The 16,472-nt window shown below is 50.9% G+C and overlaps 1 protein-coding gene across 8 annotated transcripts in view; it reads left to right on the plus strand.

The window, feature by feature from the left end:
- The window catches only part of NPAS2 (neuronal PAS domain protein 2), a 154,238-nt gene that overhangs the window by 59,296 nt on the left and 78,470 nt on the right, over nucleotides 1-16,472 (plus strand). For 6 of the 8 annotated variants that reach the window (XM_079111005.1, XM_079111009.1, XM_079111008.1 and 3 more), the window contains exon 2: nucleotides 11,578-11,631. In XM_079111005.1, coding sequence (XP_078967131.1) covers nucleotides 11,600-11,631 — 32 coding nt within the window. In that variant the 5' untranslated portion in view covers nucleotides 11,578-11,599. Of the gene's footprint in view, nucleotides 1-10,935; nucleotides 11,483-11,577; nucleotides 11,632-16,472 lie in introns of those variants that run through there. The other 2 variants (XM_079111006.1, XM_079111010.1) reach the window with 1 other exon arrangement.

Here is a 16,472-nt window from a genome sequence, read left to right on the forward strand (position 1 = left end):
GGAGTTGAACCAAGCATGAATCTTGCATCTGCTGGGGTGACGTGGTTAGACGTTCATAAAGAGCTCAATCAATCTCCTTTGAAACAAGAAGAAATCTAATTCCCACTTCCCCTGTAGTTTCTCCAGCATTACCCAGGGGCAAGAGTGACAGATGTAAGGAGAGAAATCTCTCTTCAATTTACACCACAAATATCTGAATGCACGCTGAGAAATGAGATTTCTAGTCGTACTGAAGACTCAGACCTTGGGCTCGAGACATTTCGAGAACAGCTAACGCTCCCCCTTTGCTGGGCGAGCTCTTGTGGCCAGTGGTTTTCCCTCTAAAGTCAGGGTCTTCCTTCTCTGGGGTGGGCTCCTGCCCAAGCCGCTCTGTGTCTGACTTTGAGTCTCATCTTTCTATTTGGATTGTCCAGAGGTCAGGTCTGTCTGCAGACTTGGTATGGGACCGGGTCTACAGGTACTTTGAAACGTCAATTCTGGGACATTAGCGCCCTGGCCCCCACCAACTTCAGTGCCCATCCTAATGGTAGGATGGCTGGCGTAAGAGAGCATATGGAAAGCTCCTGGGAAGCACAAGGCAAAGTCAGGTCGTTATCCTTGCTCTGGGAACGCTCTGAGGGTGGAGTTGGTAAACGAGGAAAGGACGTTATTCTCTGGAAATCTTTCTCTATTCTACAACTGATGGCCCATCCAGAAATGCCGTCGTGTCCCTAGAACCGTCCCATGACAGGTGACTTCTCTCTCATCATGGGGACTCTGATGCTGCCCTGCTGTGCCGCTGAACCCAGGTGGCCTAAAATCCCTATAATAGTCACATCCGGTCCCTTTCTCCCCTTTATTCCCTCTTCCTTGAACATTGAGCAAATACTTATTGACTGCCTGCCTGCTATTCTGGATTTTGATGTTCCAGAGTGGAAGAGGGAATATGCAGGTGTTCAGCTCCATGTTGTCCAACCACCTCCCCAGGGAGGGCTGTTGGGAGGTGTCGTATGCATCGGGGTTCAGCCTTGATCATACGACTCTTCTAGCTCAGGCAGTGGCGTACCCCTCCTCCTGTGGAGATTCGAGGAGACCATTGTCCCCATCAGCTTTTCCTACAGACCTCTGGTCCCCACCGCTTACACACTCGCCTTTCTGTCCACTCTAGGTCTTCCTGGCATCCATTTTATTTTACTTTTTCCTGTGCATTTGATCCACGTGCACCATTTTGCCAGACTGTATATCCTGAAGTTGGGATTGTCAAGATTTTAGGTGGTGACGGGGTGGGGAAGGGTGGCCAGGATTTGCCCACTGTGTGGATTTGGGTCCAGTTATGTCAACACTGGAGGGAAGTCCTCGCCAGGCAGTTAAGCACCAGTGGATCCCAAGTCCCTGTTGCCGTGACCACCAGGCCTGCTCAGAGGCAGCGGGAGTCCTCAGCTGACTTCAGGACTCATCACACTTGGCTCTGAGAGCAGGAGGACAGGAGAGGGGTGACTTCAGAGGTGACTTCCTTCTAGGGGTCGGGAAGAGGCAACAGAAGGAACCTAGCAGCATCTGGCTCCACAGATGCCTTATGAAAGTGAGTAAGTAGAATAGATCACAGTGAGGCCATGCAGCTCGAAGGAAGAGAGGCCCTTGTTCCTGGCACCGTCCTGGATGTTCCCCAGGGGGGCCTTCTGCAGCCCGAAGCTTGGCTTGGCCCTGGCGGAGCTGACAGAGGTGATGGGCAGCAGTCTCCTGGCTGGACAGCGTGGACAGACAGTGGATTCTCTATTTCAACCCTAAATGAAAGAAGCAATGATGGCGGAAGAGGGAAATCATGCCGGGTGAGAATGCTCACGCGGGAGGTGTGTGGCCTTAGACCAGCCCAGGCCAAGTGGCCCGTGGTTCCTAAGGTCCCAGCGAAGGCCACCACATGACTTGAAGGGAAGCCGGTGGAGGACATTCGGACCCCCATTAGTTTGTTCCCAAACCAACCCGCTGCCTCCCTCGGAGAGCGGTTCACACGAAACATCTCACAGTTGAATTCAGCATCATCTGAAGTTCTGAGATTAAACCCTCGATTCTGCAGCGCAGGTGTCCCAGACTAATGTGACTCCTTGTTCCCAGAACATCTTTCTCTTTAGCTCTCCTGGCGACCTTGAGAACATTAGGATGAAGCTTCCCAGACCCCCAGGCGTGCCAGGGCCGTGGTTCTGTGAGCGGGGACACCCAGCCAAGCAGGATTTTGTGGCTCATCTGTGGCAGCCAGACAGCGGTTCCCAGCATGGCTTTGACTGACTCCGATGCACACATGACTCATAAATCTCCTTTTTCCTCTTGCTGATTTCTCCAGGCAGCTATTGTCCACACCCTGACCACACACGGTCACCCAGATTGCCTAGTTGACTCAGGATGAGGCCGTGCAGTGTGAACTCTGGATAAAGGGGCCTCCTAGAAGGAATCTCAAGGGATCGGAACATGAGTGTCGGAGGTCGCAAGAACAAGATGTCATGTCAGGATGGCCCTGCAACCCAGATATTATGACTATTTCTATTTTGGAAATGCTTTGCCCACCAAACAATGTCATTGTAAATTTACTTAATAATTATTTTTCTAACTTTCTCCATCCATTCCTTCATTGCATATGTCACCATTTCCCTGAATCATGAATCACCAGACCCTTGCGGGGAAAAAGAGCATAAAGGTTCCAAGAGGCAGATAAAATCAATCCTCGGCTCTGGCATTTGCGACACCAGGGGAGTGTGGGACAGTGGTCATGGAGATCTGCTCAAGGTTTCCTCTGGGAATCCAGCTGAGAGGCCCCAGCGAGAGCCCTGAGATGTGACTGCACAGGACAAGAGCCCAGTGGGCTAGGGTTAAGCCTGGCCCTGTCAGTCTTGCCTGTCCCAGGTCGAGGAATGAGCCAGAATGTGATGAGGATTCCTTAGTGGAAGGGGAATCGGGGTTGCAGGAGCAGCCGGCTCCCGGGTTCCACTGTCCATTTCCTTTAGACAAACTGTTCCTTCCACAGCCAATGAATCACTGCAATCCAAAAAGCCATTCCTTGGAGAGGAAGAATCAAAAGGTGGAAGTAATTGCTAGCTCCCCCGAATGCCACAGGGAGACAAAGTGAGTGTTGCAGTTCATCGGCAACTGTTTCGCAAAACCTTTTTTATCTCTTACATATAACAAGGAAAAATCACTCTGAGGCTCCCGTGTGTGAGGTACAGACGTTCACGCAAGAGGACCTGAGGTCCCTCGCCGGGTCCCACTGGAAGACAGAAGGCACGGTCTCGGTTGGGAATAAATAAGCCCCGGCCGACTGGGGAGATGCATGTGCTTCCTTTGGCCTCTTTTGATTTCAACAATCTTGTTGGTTTTCAATATTTTTTTTCTTTTTAATAAACTAAATTCACCAGTTTTCATTGGTATGATGGGGAAGAATATCAGGATTTTCCAGCTAGCTGGGGACCTATAATTCAAACCACCTCTCAGTCAGTTTGAAAACATCATGATTTTATTTTGTAAAAACACTGGCCTTGAAACACACCAGGCTTAGGGTAGTCATTTCACGGAAAATTCATGATTCTGCATCCACTGGGCTTGTATGGGTAGTATGAAGAGTTCTAACTTAACACTAAAGAGGAAGATAGTAGTGATTGATCTTTTTTTCTTTTCTTTGTACCAGGGATTGAACCCAGGGGGCACTTAACCACTGAGTCACATCCCAACCCTTTTTATTTTATTTTTTTTATTTTGAGACAGGGTCTTGCTAAGTTTCTTAGGACCTCACGAAATTGCTGAGGCTGACCTTGAACTTGCACTCTTCCTGCCTCAGGCTCCTGATTCGCTGGGATTACAGGCGTGCACCACCATACCCAGCTGTGACTGATACTTTAACCTGGGTCAGCAGACTGCGTGGAAACCAAATCAGGCCCACAGCCTGATTATATAAATAAAGTTTTATTGGAACACAGCCACACCCAGTCATTTACATATTGTTGACAGAAGCTTTTGCCTTACAATGGCAGAGCTGAGCAGTTGCAACAAAGACTGCTTGGTCTGCTTCTGAAAGGTTTACTAGGTGACCTTTCACAGAAAAATAGCCCAGCCAATCCCAGCTATAGTAGAATACCATGTCTTTCTGTGTTTATGGTATGTAGTCCCCTCTGGAGACCCAGGAGTGAGTTGCCCGGTCCCACAGGGCCCTGTCACTTGTCAGATTCATTGGTATTCCGTCTCACTGTGAGCCCTAGGGCAGATGTGGCACAAGAAAGCAGTCACACAGCCATTTGCTGGGCCCCTTTCACCTAGGGCCAGAGCTCTAGCTAATAGTGTACCAGGTGACTGTGAGAAAAAAACGTTCTCCAGTTCTTGGGGCAGGAAGCTCACCTGAGTCACATACATGTCATTTGCAGGCCTCGCTTTCGTCCTTCTGTTAAAGTCAGCAGACATGTCTTGAGGGCCTGCTATTTAAAGGACAGTCTCCCCGTCATGTCTCCCTGTGTTTTTTCCATCCCCTTCCATCCCTCATGACCTCCCAATGGCTGCTGCAATCCTGTTGATACCACTGGCAGGTCCTCTGCTCTAGACGGCACCACGGTGTGCACACGGGTGCGTTGTCTTTCTGCCTTTCCAACACTGACGGGCACAGCGACCCTGCTCCTCCCGAGGACATTCTGCAGGCTTCTATTCCTAGCCCTTTGCTGTGTTATCACTATTGATATTGAAATTAACAGTAGCTGGACTCTTTCGATGACTTATTCGTGCCTGGGTTTCTCATGGGTTCACTCATTTCCTCTTATAACCAGAGTGGGAGCCCCTCCGCACTTCACAGGTGGGAAGTGAGGGCCGGGCATGCACACTTCACCAGGTTACCTAGAGCCACTGCAGGGCAGAGCTTGAGAAGACCGGCTCCAGGCCACCTCCGCCTTCTCCCCTTCCCAGACTTGCGTGCAGACCACTGGCTCTGCCTCCCAGCAGTGGGCATGGCGCTCTGCCAACTCCCTGGGGACCTCTGGGCCCATTCAGCGCCCCCTCAGCCTTGCTTGATGGAATCCTCCAGTTGGTCTACTTCCAGGGCCTGGTCCACCTTCACCACTGTACCCTGCTTGGTGTCTCTACAATCCCAAGTGATCCCTGGGGCAGGCGCAGGCTTAGCTGGATCCCCCTTCTCGGATGCCTCTTGACGGAAAGCACCCTTCCCATTAGGCTGTCCATTTTTTGTTCAGGAGTTCCTCAAAAATGTTCAGTCTGCGTCACCCCACAGGCGATGTCCATTTATGGTGACTCTCCTGCTATGCAGAGATTATATTCACTGACATTCAAGACAGGTCCATCAGTGTTGTTGCAAATGACAGGATTTCATCCTTCCGTGGCTAAATAGTACTCTGTTGTATACATACCACATTTTCTTTATCCACTTATTCATTGTTGGACATTTAGGTTGATCTCAAATCTTGGCTACTGTGAATACTGCAATAAATATGCAAGTACAAATATGTCTCCAACATGCTGACTTCCTTTCCTTTGAATATATGCCCAGGAGTGGGATTGCTGGATCATGTGGTAGTTCTATTTTTAATTTTTTGAAGACTCTTTATACAGTTTCCATAATGGCTGCACTAGCACACCTTCCCGCCAACAGAGTGTGAGGCTTCCCTCTTCCCCACAGCCTCATCACCACTTATTACCTTTTATCTTTTGATTGTGGCCATTCTAACTGGAATAAGGTGATATCTCAGAGTGGTTTTGATTTGCAGCTCCCTGGAGATTAGTGATGTCAAACATGTTGCTGTAATTGTTGTCAGTTGTGTGTCTTCTTCTGAGGACTTTCACGTAAGGGTGGACGTCATGTTGCGTGAAATAGCCAGACACAGACAGACAAGTGCCAGAGGATCTCACTCATATGTGGAATCCAAAAGAGTCCATCTCATAGAAGAAGAGCAAAATGGCGGTCCCCCGAGCAGGACCAGTGATGGCAAGCAGTTGGTCAGTGGGTACAAAGTTAACTGTAGATAGAAGGAATAAGTCCTTGGGTTGTATTGCACAGAAGATAAGCACACTTAGCGATAAGGTGTGACATGTTACAAAACAGCTAGAAGTTTTGAATGTTCTTACCACAAAGAAATGATAAGCCAGTGAGGTGACAGATATGATAATTTACTTGATCTGACCATTACGCAATGTTCAGACGAATCAAAATATGACACTGTACCCATCAATATGCACAGTTATTATGTATAAATTTTTAAAGATTAAAAAATGCATTACATTAAAAAAAAAAAAAAGGAACTCCAACACAGCCAGGAAGGAGGGATGAGGCTGTGTCACCGCCTTGAGAGGGCCGAGTTGTCACAGCGTGAAGGGAAAGGGCAGGACACTCCGGTGAGGTAGGTGTGGGAAGGACAGGTCTCACCCTGAGGCCTCCTGCTCCAGGCATCGGCTGGACCTGACTGCACAGGCTGGGCGGCAGCCACTCTTTAGGAATGAGGGACATGGGGAGTCTCAACGTTGAAGTGGCTTGCACAAAGTCACAGAACAAGTAGGCTGGAGAAAATCGAAATCAGGCTGTTCCAAGGTGGGAAACCCACCCATCCTGAGCAGCAGTGGGTGGGTGGAGAGGGGCTGCCTGCGTCAGCTCCAGGAGACTGTGCTCAGGGCCACTGTGTCCCCTGAGCCCTTGTCTACAGGCAGGCCACGTGGCCTGCTGGGAGCAGTGCTTCCTGATATATAAGCAGAGGATAACTACGGCCAGGCCACCCCACCCACAGAACTAGAGATAAGATGAGGTCTTGCTTTTTCAGAACTTGGCAGCAGCGGGGGTTGGTGAGGGAACCAGTGGCCATGGCTGTCATTTCTGCCCCAGTGGATTTTCCCTTTAGTCAGTAGCTCCTGCTCACACAGCAGTGTTTGCTTTAATTTTGGTCATGACGATATAATTGTATCTTCAACTGTACTTCGTAAGTGCCGTTCCGTTATCCTGAAATTGCCAAGCTTGCTGAGACGTTTGTGGGAGTGAATGCCAAATAGTCTCGGGGGTTCAGATAGGGCTTGGACCCTGACCCTTTCCCTCCCCGTCCCTTCCCTCCCTCCTGTATGTTATTGAACACCTGTATGACTAAGGCACAGGGTGGGTAGCCAGCACGGATGGTCCAGGACCACTGTGCCTAATCCTGGCCATCAAAGCAGAGAGCCTTTTTGAGTGTCTGCTGTGCAGCAGGCTTTGTGAACCACAGCTGTCCTTAGAGGCTGGGGTTTGTCACTTCTCTGTTCAAAGCTTCCGTTCATTCCCAGAGTGGGACAGGAATGCCGCCCCATAAAACAGCAAGTGGCAGCTTCATGTTCACTAATTCCCGTGCCTGGGGTTTGTCCTCACTTGCCAGCACACACGTCCTCTACCCCACAGAACTGGCGTGCAAGCAGGGGCTTCGCTCACATGGGGTCCCTATTGCCTTGGCACTCAGGGAACATTTGTTGGATTACTGCGCACCATGCAGAGGACACAGAACTTCAGTGAATCCACTCAGCTGCCATGTCACAGCGCGTGAACATCGAGGCTTCTAGAAAGAGTTCTCCTGTTCATGCACCAGACGCCTCAACATCGCCAACAGGGTCGTTTTCCCCGATCGGTCCCTAGGTTCAACTTGACGGTGATCCAAGTCATAGCAGGCATCTTTATAGAAGTAACAGACTGGTTGTAAAACTGGCATGGAGACGCAACCTGAGACGACCGGGCCGTCAGGAATAAGAACAGCCCTAGGGGGCTCGCCTGCATCCATAACAAAAATCACTGCAGATCGGCAGGGGTTAGCGTGGCGCTGGGACATAGACACAGGGTGTCACGGTGTTGGGAAACAATAATTTTGGGTAAACAGTGGTAAGTTGTGTTTTCTAACGGAATGATCATTATGTTTCTAGACAATATGCTCTTAGGGGTGGGACAATGGGTCCGATGATTAATCTGATCCATTATCAGATGATCAGTGCCTAAAGTCACAGGGGAAATGGTGTACTTGGATTAATGATTGGATCTACTGCTTTAAACTGAGAGACTCTTCACCTGGAAAAGGGATACCTGGAAAGCCGAGGAAGCACACCTGGTGCGTATGCTGTGTGAGAGCGACTCACGTCCCACTTAATAAGCGTCTCGCTGCCTCCGTTGGGTGGCTCAGGTCAACAGCCACATGACAGGTGACACTGGTACCAGGAGGCGGGGAGGAAGGCACTGTCCCTCAGCGGGTCTTCCTCCCAAATCCCATATGCCCAGTCCAACCAGGAGAGACAGACCTGAATGGAAGGACATCCTACAAAAACCTCTCAAAACTGTCAAGGTCTTCAAAACCAGGGATCTGACAGACTAGCCGAGGAAGGGTCTGAGAGACACGACAAGGAGGTGCGAAGTGTTGTGGCCAGTGGGCGCTGGAACAGAGACAGGACAGATGTCAAGTCTGAGACGGTCAGAAGGAAGCGTGGGTTTTGCTTAGTAACAACACGTCAGCACTGATTCATCGCAGGATACTAATTCAATGAACTGGACTAACGTAAGACGTTCACAAAGTGGACACCAAGTGCAGAGTATGTGGGAGATCCTCTGCTGTCTTATCTTCTGACTGTGGGATGGGGGAGAATGGGGTGAGGGTGTTTATTCCCTTGCAACCCTTCCAGAGTGGGAAACCATTTTCCGCTTGGCCTGTCCCCTAGCTCTGCTGTTAGGGACCCCAGGTGACTGTGATACCCTTCTCGGCTCCCCTCTCCCTGCCCACGGCCTCCCTCTGAACCTGGTTCACACCCTCGCGCAGGCCTCAGATCTGGAGCAGACTCCCGGCCTCCCTCCGCTCGTCTCCGGGCCTCAGTGACGTCACCAGGTGTCTGCTCGGCTCTGGACTCTCCTCTGCCTCCACGGAGCTCATTTCCTCCTCCCTGCCACTCTGCGCTCATAAAAAGAAGAGCTCTTCAGACGTTTTCTCCGTGGAAGATCTCTGCACAGCAGAGAACAGCGGTCATGAATCCTTTCTGTGTGGCGTGCTCGCCGGGCCTGTGCGAGGCCCTCGGTTCCATCTCCAGCACTGCAAAAAAGAAAAGAAAAGAGAAAGTTTTTGTAAATAAACCTGCCTCTTATTCCTTTAGCCCAAATTTCTAGACTTCATTTTTCCTGAACTTCTGTTAGTCCTTGAACCCGACCTCACGGAGCTTCCTCTCTTCTCTTGGAGACTCTTGGCAGTTTGCCGAAGGGGAACGAATCACACTCCCCACCTGTGTGCTTGTGCCCAGAGGAACCCCGGGTCACGTGGAAACACACCACACTAAGGAAACACAGCAAAGCCGACGGCTCGATAGCACAATTCGGGGGATGTGTGCGCATGTCCCTGGCAGCAGCCTCACAGCAGCCCAGAGAGGGAGGCCACCCCGGCTGCACGACAGAGGCCTGCACACCGATGATCCAGCAGGACGCGTGGCTCAGCCTCGGGAAGGGCGGCATCAGCATGCACGAGAGCAGTATGCCGCGTGAAGGACGCGGCCACAAAGGACGAAGGCTGGGTGGTTCCATGTGTGCGAGGCCCCTTGAGCAATCCGATTGGTCCTCGCCGGAGACGGTGGCTTCCAGGCCAGAGCTGGGGGGATGCTGATCTGCACGCGGACAGAGGGTGAAGGTGGTTGATTCTATTAGGTATGTCACCACGATTTTTTAAGTTAAAAAGAAAAAAAAGTCTGTGGAAAATGTAGGGGACACCAGAGGTGACAACTGGTAAGAAGTCAGCAGGAAGGTCTGCAGCAGGTGCTCCTGGAGAGCGCAGACACCTTATCTGCTCGGGGAGCCGTTCATGGGGCTGGGACGGGGTCAAGAGAGAGGAGTCAGGGCTGGGACTGGGGAGGGGCCGGGAAGCGGAGGAAGTGGGTGTGGACCGCCCAAGCTTCATGGAATCAGGAAACGTTTGAGGATAAACAGACATAAATCAGAGAAGATAGGGTCGATAAGAAGAGCTATTAGTCATGTAGATGTTTAGTTATGACTGAGCCACCCACTCCCCCCACAGGACCCCAGCACCTCGGACAGCCCAGGCCACCTGTGAACGCGCTCTGTCCCTGGGCTGCTGGTGCAGGACACGGCTGCAGCTCTGTGGGGTCCTCCCTCCTGCTCTGGGCTCTTGGGGAAGGGAGCAGAGGCGTAGGTCAGCATCATTAAATGAATTGACTCCATGTTTTTTCTGTCATAAAGCTTTGAGCAGATTCCATCTGGAAAGCATCAAGCACAGGCCTGTTTGCAGATGTGTGAGCCCCGCTTTAATTGTGATGCAAACCTCAGTGGCTAAAGGGCATTTTTGCTGTCTACCCCTACCCAGGCCTGCTGTTCACTGAACGGGGCATGTCTGTAAACAGAGGCCATGACTTCAGAATTCCTCTTTCTGGGTTTGGCTCAAAACCCGTGCACTTTGGTAACCAAGATCACCAAACTAAATTATCTCAGGGAAAACTCCATTAAAACTCTTATCCAAAACAAAATTTCTAGAGAATTCGCTGGTGCGTTTGCAAAAGTGTGGGTTTTGGCGGTCTGACTTCAGATGCTCGGGGTCGAGAGCAAAGCCTTGTGGGTAGGGGTGATTCAGCCTCTCTGTGGTCCCCACCCCAGTCACTCTGCTCTTTCAACTACTGCCACCATCGGCCTGGGCCTCCAGTAGGCACTGGTCTCAGAGCGCCCAGGACGGTTTGTGCTCGGTGTGCTGGCTGGAAGGGGAGCGCCCCAGGCAGGTGGGGCTCTGGCAAATGTGCGCCAAATGTGTGTGAAAGAAGGGATCAAGGCTGGCTCTGGAAGTGGAAAAATCCCAGACCTGCACAGGGCAGAGGAGGAAGCCAGGTCGCTGGGCCTGAGCGGCATCAAGCCAGCGGCCTGGGAGAAGAGGGGCTCTGCAGTGAGGTGGGCCCTGCTGACTCGAAGCTGTGAGAATGTTCGCGGGTTGTTCGAGCTCCTTCACCGTGGAGGGGAGGTCTGTGGCTTGTGCTCCGTAGGGCCGATTGCTTCTGTTCTCAGCTCAGAGGGCTTGCGCATTCAAACGGGCGGATAAACAAGTAATGCCCTCTCTTGGGATGTTGTGGGCAACTGGCACCCGGTGAGGAGAAGTGAACGAAGCTGCACAGTGTCACTGGCAGGTCACAGGCGTCTACCAGAGAGCACTTGCTGGTTTCAGGCCTGAGATTAACACACTGCTTCACCCAGCGGGGTCTTTCCAGTAGTTCGAAGGGGGGACCTTGGGGACAAAGCGTTTTGAAATATTAATCACTTTCTTTAAAAAAAAAAAAAAAATGTGCCTTTTCTCTTGAACGTATGGTGGACTTTTCCAGAAGCTGTTTGAGACCCAGGACTTCATCACTCGGACATCTAAAGGCATGTGCGCCTGGTCATCTGAACATTTCTCAGCTTAAACCACGTGCACAGAGCTTTTGGGGTCCTCTGTAAACTCTGAGAGCACAAGAGTGGTGGGATCAGAAAGATTGAGAAGTGCTGGGAGAAGACACGGAGGTGAGGCGAGACCACAGTGATGGCCGCCTAGAAAGGGCTGAAAGAAAGATCTAGAAGCAGACAGTGATTGCCTGGGTTTTTGTTTTGTTTTGCAGGAAAGACTGCATAGAAAATCTAATGGATGAAGATGAGAAAGACAGAGCCAAGAGGTAAGCAGGGGTCCTCCTCCTGGGCATGCTCCGCGGGCCCGTCGATCAGCCTGTCTGGATCCAGCTGACCCTTTTTTAACCAAAGAGCCAGGAGACAGGCAGCCACGCAGGTGTCGGTATAGACTCCCTCCTGGATGTATTGCAGGACCTCTGACTGATTTCCCGGCAGGTGCCCAGTTGGGCTCCTCAACAGTGACACTACCCATTGTCTGGGACTGGTCAACTGGTCTGATTCCCATGCCCGGGCGTTACCCGCAAGGCTGAGCTCCTCTTTCAGAGGCCTCCAGCCACTGCTTTCCCAGGACAGATGCGCTTGGCAAGGCGGGCTGATCTGGCCTGCCTGGGTTCACGTCCCGGCTCCGCTGCTGGGGAGCGCTAGGCTTTGGCCAATAACAGCGTTGCTATTACCCATAGTTACTGAATGTCCACCGGGCACCCAGCCCTGCTGACACCCTCCCTTGTTAATGGGAGTTGTACTGTAGTCGGGTCAATGAGTTCTTATAACCCTGTGTTGATTTCTTCATGAGACATTTATTGACCACCTGCTAAGTACCAGGTCTAGTCATGATATTGACGATTCGAAGGCCAAGAATGGCTGAACACCATCAACTTCACGCAGTGTGCCCAGGTAGCTTCCTACCCGCGAGGAATGGTCAGGTGAACCGGGTGATCAGGAGGTCCCTGCAGACTGCTGAGGTGCAGGGTGGGGGCACAGCACACCCCCCGCGGGAGAGCTAGCCTCACAGGCCTGGCTGACCAACCTTTCCCTGTAGCCTCGGTCCCTTCTGTTCCGAGATCGTTCGCTCTGTCCTCTGAGACAGCCCCCGTGGAACTGTGAGCTCAGGGCTGTGCCCATTTCCCTTCACAGAGCCCATCTCTTGGTTACTTGCAAACAGTAGAGCAGTCAGTGGTCACTCGATTTGATGGCTCCAGAGTGGCTGTTCATCCATTTCACCTGGGGAGGTAGCCACGAGGACCACAAATCCTGGCTGTCCCTGCACTTGCTAGATCTGAGTCTGCAAGGCACTGGGGAGTCTAGATTATTTTAAAATTCCTCCAGTATTTCCTTTTTTAAAATGAGGGGTCAGAGCATTGGTCAGGGTGGATGGAATGAGGTTGGCGTGGGGTGAGGACTCGGAAGTCGGGAAGTCAGCCCTAGGGACTCATCTCTGCTTCTATCTTACTTTACTCATTTCTAATTTTCCATCTGTTTGAAAATTCCTACAACAAAAACTCAAATAAACAATGATGCAAATAACTCCCCAGCTTATTCGGAAGCAGTGGGCCCTGGGTTCTGCACTTGGCATCGGGAACCAGGGCGCCCCACGGAAGTGCTTTGCAGACTGTGCATCACTGCAAGTGTCGCAAAATCCATTTGAACACCAACAAGCGAATAGACAGACTGAACCGGAACAGGCCAGACCAGACTAGAGTGTGTCTGCCCTCTCTCCGGAGCAGCAGGCTTCCAGTTCTTCCCTCTGGGTGTGTTGTCCTTGGGTTTCTTGCAGTGGTAACCATGGATAGCGTGCTGGACACAGGACCTGGGCTGATGAATTCCCTTCCTGATTCGAAACCTCTGTTTTCTCACCTGCAGCAGAAAGTCTGTCCTGACTTCCTCAGGAATTGTTTTGGGAATTAGCCATGAAGTACACTAAGTAGCTTTTTTAGGTGTCGATCACTACATAGATGTGAGAGTGCACAGCAGTTTACAGTAATATGCTCTCGGGTCTTGTTAGCAATCATGAAAAGAACAGCAGTGGCCAGCATTCATGAGGACTTCCTGTGGACTTCACATGCCCACAGTTCTGATCTGTGTCCCTCTGTTTACATCATCTTATCACATCATCTCCTCTTGGAGGTGCCTGTTGTTGTCATTCCCATTTTATAGTTGAGGACAATAAGGCTCAAAAAGGTGGGGTCAATTTTCAGAGGTCGGAGAGCTCTAGTAAGTGCTGGGTAGGACGTTGAATCCAGGATTCCTTGACATGAAGCTTTGCTCTCGCCCCTCAGGCCACAAGAGTCTCTATATAAAAACAAATTCAATCTCTCTGGCAGGAGCAGAATAAGACCCGCATTCTGCTGTGGTTTGGAGTCCATGGGAATTTCACCTTCGCCACTATCACCTTTCATATCTCCTTGGCAGCTCCCATGGCCTCGGCCCGACTTCTCCACTACACTGCTCATCTCTAAATCAGAAAGGGACAGAATGCGTTTAGGCTGTGCCACACTCAGAAATATGTATATGTGAAGTTATTTTCCACATATATAAACATATACACATAAAAAATGTATATAAATAAATCTTGGCAAATAAGCTCCTAGAAATAAATCAAACACTATGCAGGTTCTACTGTATTTGAATCTGGAATGTCCCCAATGGTAATGGCTTGGTTGCCAGCCTGTGGCACTACTGGGAGGTGGGGGCCTTTGGGAGGAAGTGAGGTCATTGGGGGAATACCCTTGAAGGGATATTCGTCCCCTAGCCCTTTCTTCTATCTTTGTTGCCAGATGCCATGAGGTAAATACCCATCCCATGCCTTGTCCTGCTGCAATGATGTACTGTGCCACTGTAGGCCCAAACAACAGTTCCAAGTGACTATGGACTGAAACATGAGCCAAAATAAACCTTTCCTCCTTTTTTGATTAATCTCAGGTATTTGTCACAGTGACGAAAAGCTGACTAACATAGTTTCTTTTCATTCATTCCCAACCTCATTCACTTTGGGTGATGGACATTTCCCCTGTATCAGTCAGTTTTCCATTGCTTAAACAAAATACCTGAGGTTTGGTGCTTTAAAAAGAAAAGAGGTTTATTTCGTTCATGGTTCTGGAGCTTCAAGACCACTGCACTGTCATGAGCTGGGCTCTGCTGAGGATATCAACAGATGGCATCACAGGAGAAGCAGTTAGAGAGAGGGAGAGGGAAGGGGGCAGGGATGGAGAGAGATCACATCATAAGCCAGGAAGCCAGAGAGCGGGGAGAGAACAGTAGGCCCCACCTGTTAAAGGTACTGCCACCTCTTCACATCACCTTACCAGGGACCAAGCCTCCAACTTGGGAACCCTTGGGGGACAAACCACACCCAAAGCCTAGCACTGCTGCCTCACCAGGCACCCTAAAGCATTCCTGCTTGGGAACCAGCGGTGCAGAGGTACCCTGCAGAGAGGCTGCCGGTCCCCCCAAGTCCTGGGTGGCGGAATGGGTTAGAATGTTTGCTAGGTCTCTTGGCCCCGGTCTCAGTGCCCTTCCTGGCCCTTGGGGACAGCAGAACAAACCACAGCCAGGATTAGATCCATTTCCAGGCCTCGGTGGTCCAGGGTTCCCGGCTCCACCTGGAGGCCCTGACATGAATCACTTTCCCTCGCACGATGTTCTTGATGAGATTAGGAAAGTTTAGCTTGAGGTCCAAACCTTTATTGTCTCCAGCAGACGTGCCGTGCAGGGCGAGTCTCAGGCTCCAGGGAGGTCTTGGCGCGCCTGCGTCGTTGGATGGCATGTTCTCAGCCAGGCTCGGTTCCCTCCTCCCGTGGGTCCAGGGGGCACTGACTGAGTGTCTTGTGTGTCTTCAGGTCTGCGTGTTATTTTCTTTAGGTGAGTTGCAAAAATAGGTTCCTTGCACTCAAGAAGGAGAGGTTGAGAGCTATTCAGAATCCCTGGATAATGGAGGTCGCAGGTCATCATTTTGAACTCTGGCCGTGAGCATGACTTTCTAATTCTGACGTGACGCAGTGTGTGTGTGTGTGTGTGTGTGTGTGTGTGTGTGTGTGTGTGTGTGTTTCAGGAAGTGGCGTGGTGTCACAGGAAGTGCACATGCTTAGAATCAGACTGACTTGGCTTTGATTCCTGTTGCTCTCAGTCTCAGTTTCTCCTTCCATAAAATAGGGGTGATGACAGTCACTGTTTCCTCCTAGGGCCATTGCAGGAATCAGACGTGGCTGCGTGGAAGCACCTGCACACAGTGCTGTGAGAGACTCAAACTTCCCGAGCACTCACGTGCCTGGAGCACTTAGCATGGAGTAACCCTCCAGTCTTTGTAACCACCCTCCCAATAGGCTATTAGTGGCTCCATTTTACAGCTGAGAACCCCGAGGCCCAGGGATTAGGTAGCCAGTCAGTGTGAGGCAGGGAGTCACACATTGAAGCTCCAGTGTCTACAGACTGGGTTCCTCTGACACGCAGTACAGGAAGCTATTCCCTTTGCTTCAGGGCTAGGAACAGTAAGTCCTGCCGGAAATCCTTGCTTTCCAAAGAAACCAAGTGTCTACGACTTGGCAATATGGTAAAACAGAGTTTATTCCATTTCTTGATGCAAATGAACACCTCTTGGCTAAGGCGAAATTGCTCCAGGTTGCCTTTCTCTTTCTGCCAGTACTGGAGGACGATGCCATCTCCTCTCTCCAGTTGGCCAGAAAGTTCTACTTCCATATCCCTGTGCCTTTGGTTGAGGGAGAGAGGGTGGGCAGAGAGTCTATGGCCCTGCTGCCTCTTGTTCATGAGAACCCAGAGTGTCAGGCAAGATTAGCTGGTTCTTGGAATTCTCTTACAGGGAATGCTGGTTCTGAAACACAAGCCAGCCCCTCTTTCGTTCTTTGATCCTAATCCTCTGTCTCAATGCTGACAAAAGGGTTCAGGCAGAGGGAGGAGTAGCAACAGACAACCTTCGTGCAAAAGATGGGAGGGCTGTTGCCATTTGCAGGCTGATTATTTCTTCTGGTCTCTGCAGGTGAAGAAAAGGGAGATAGGTAAGTCTGCGGATGTGGACCAACAACTGAGCCTGTCCTGTCTGCACTTAACAGTCGTGCGTACGCCTGTAGGAGTGGCAGAGGAGGACATGTAGTAG

Source organism: Sciurus vulgaris (assembly GCF_902686455.1).
Source record: "Sciurus vulgaris genome assembly, chromosome: 14".
In the NCBI taxonomy this organism is placed as follows: Eukaryota; Metazoa; Chordata; class Mammalia; order Rodentia; family Sciuridae; genus Sciurus; species Sciurus vulgaris.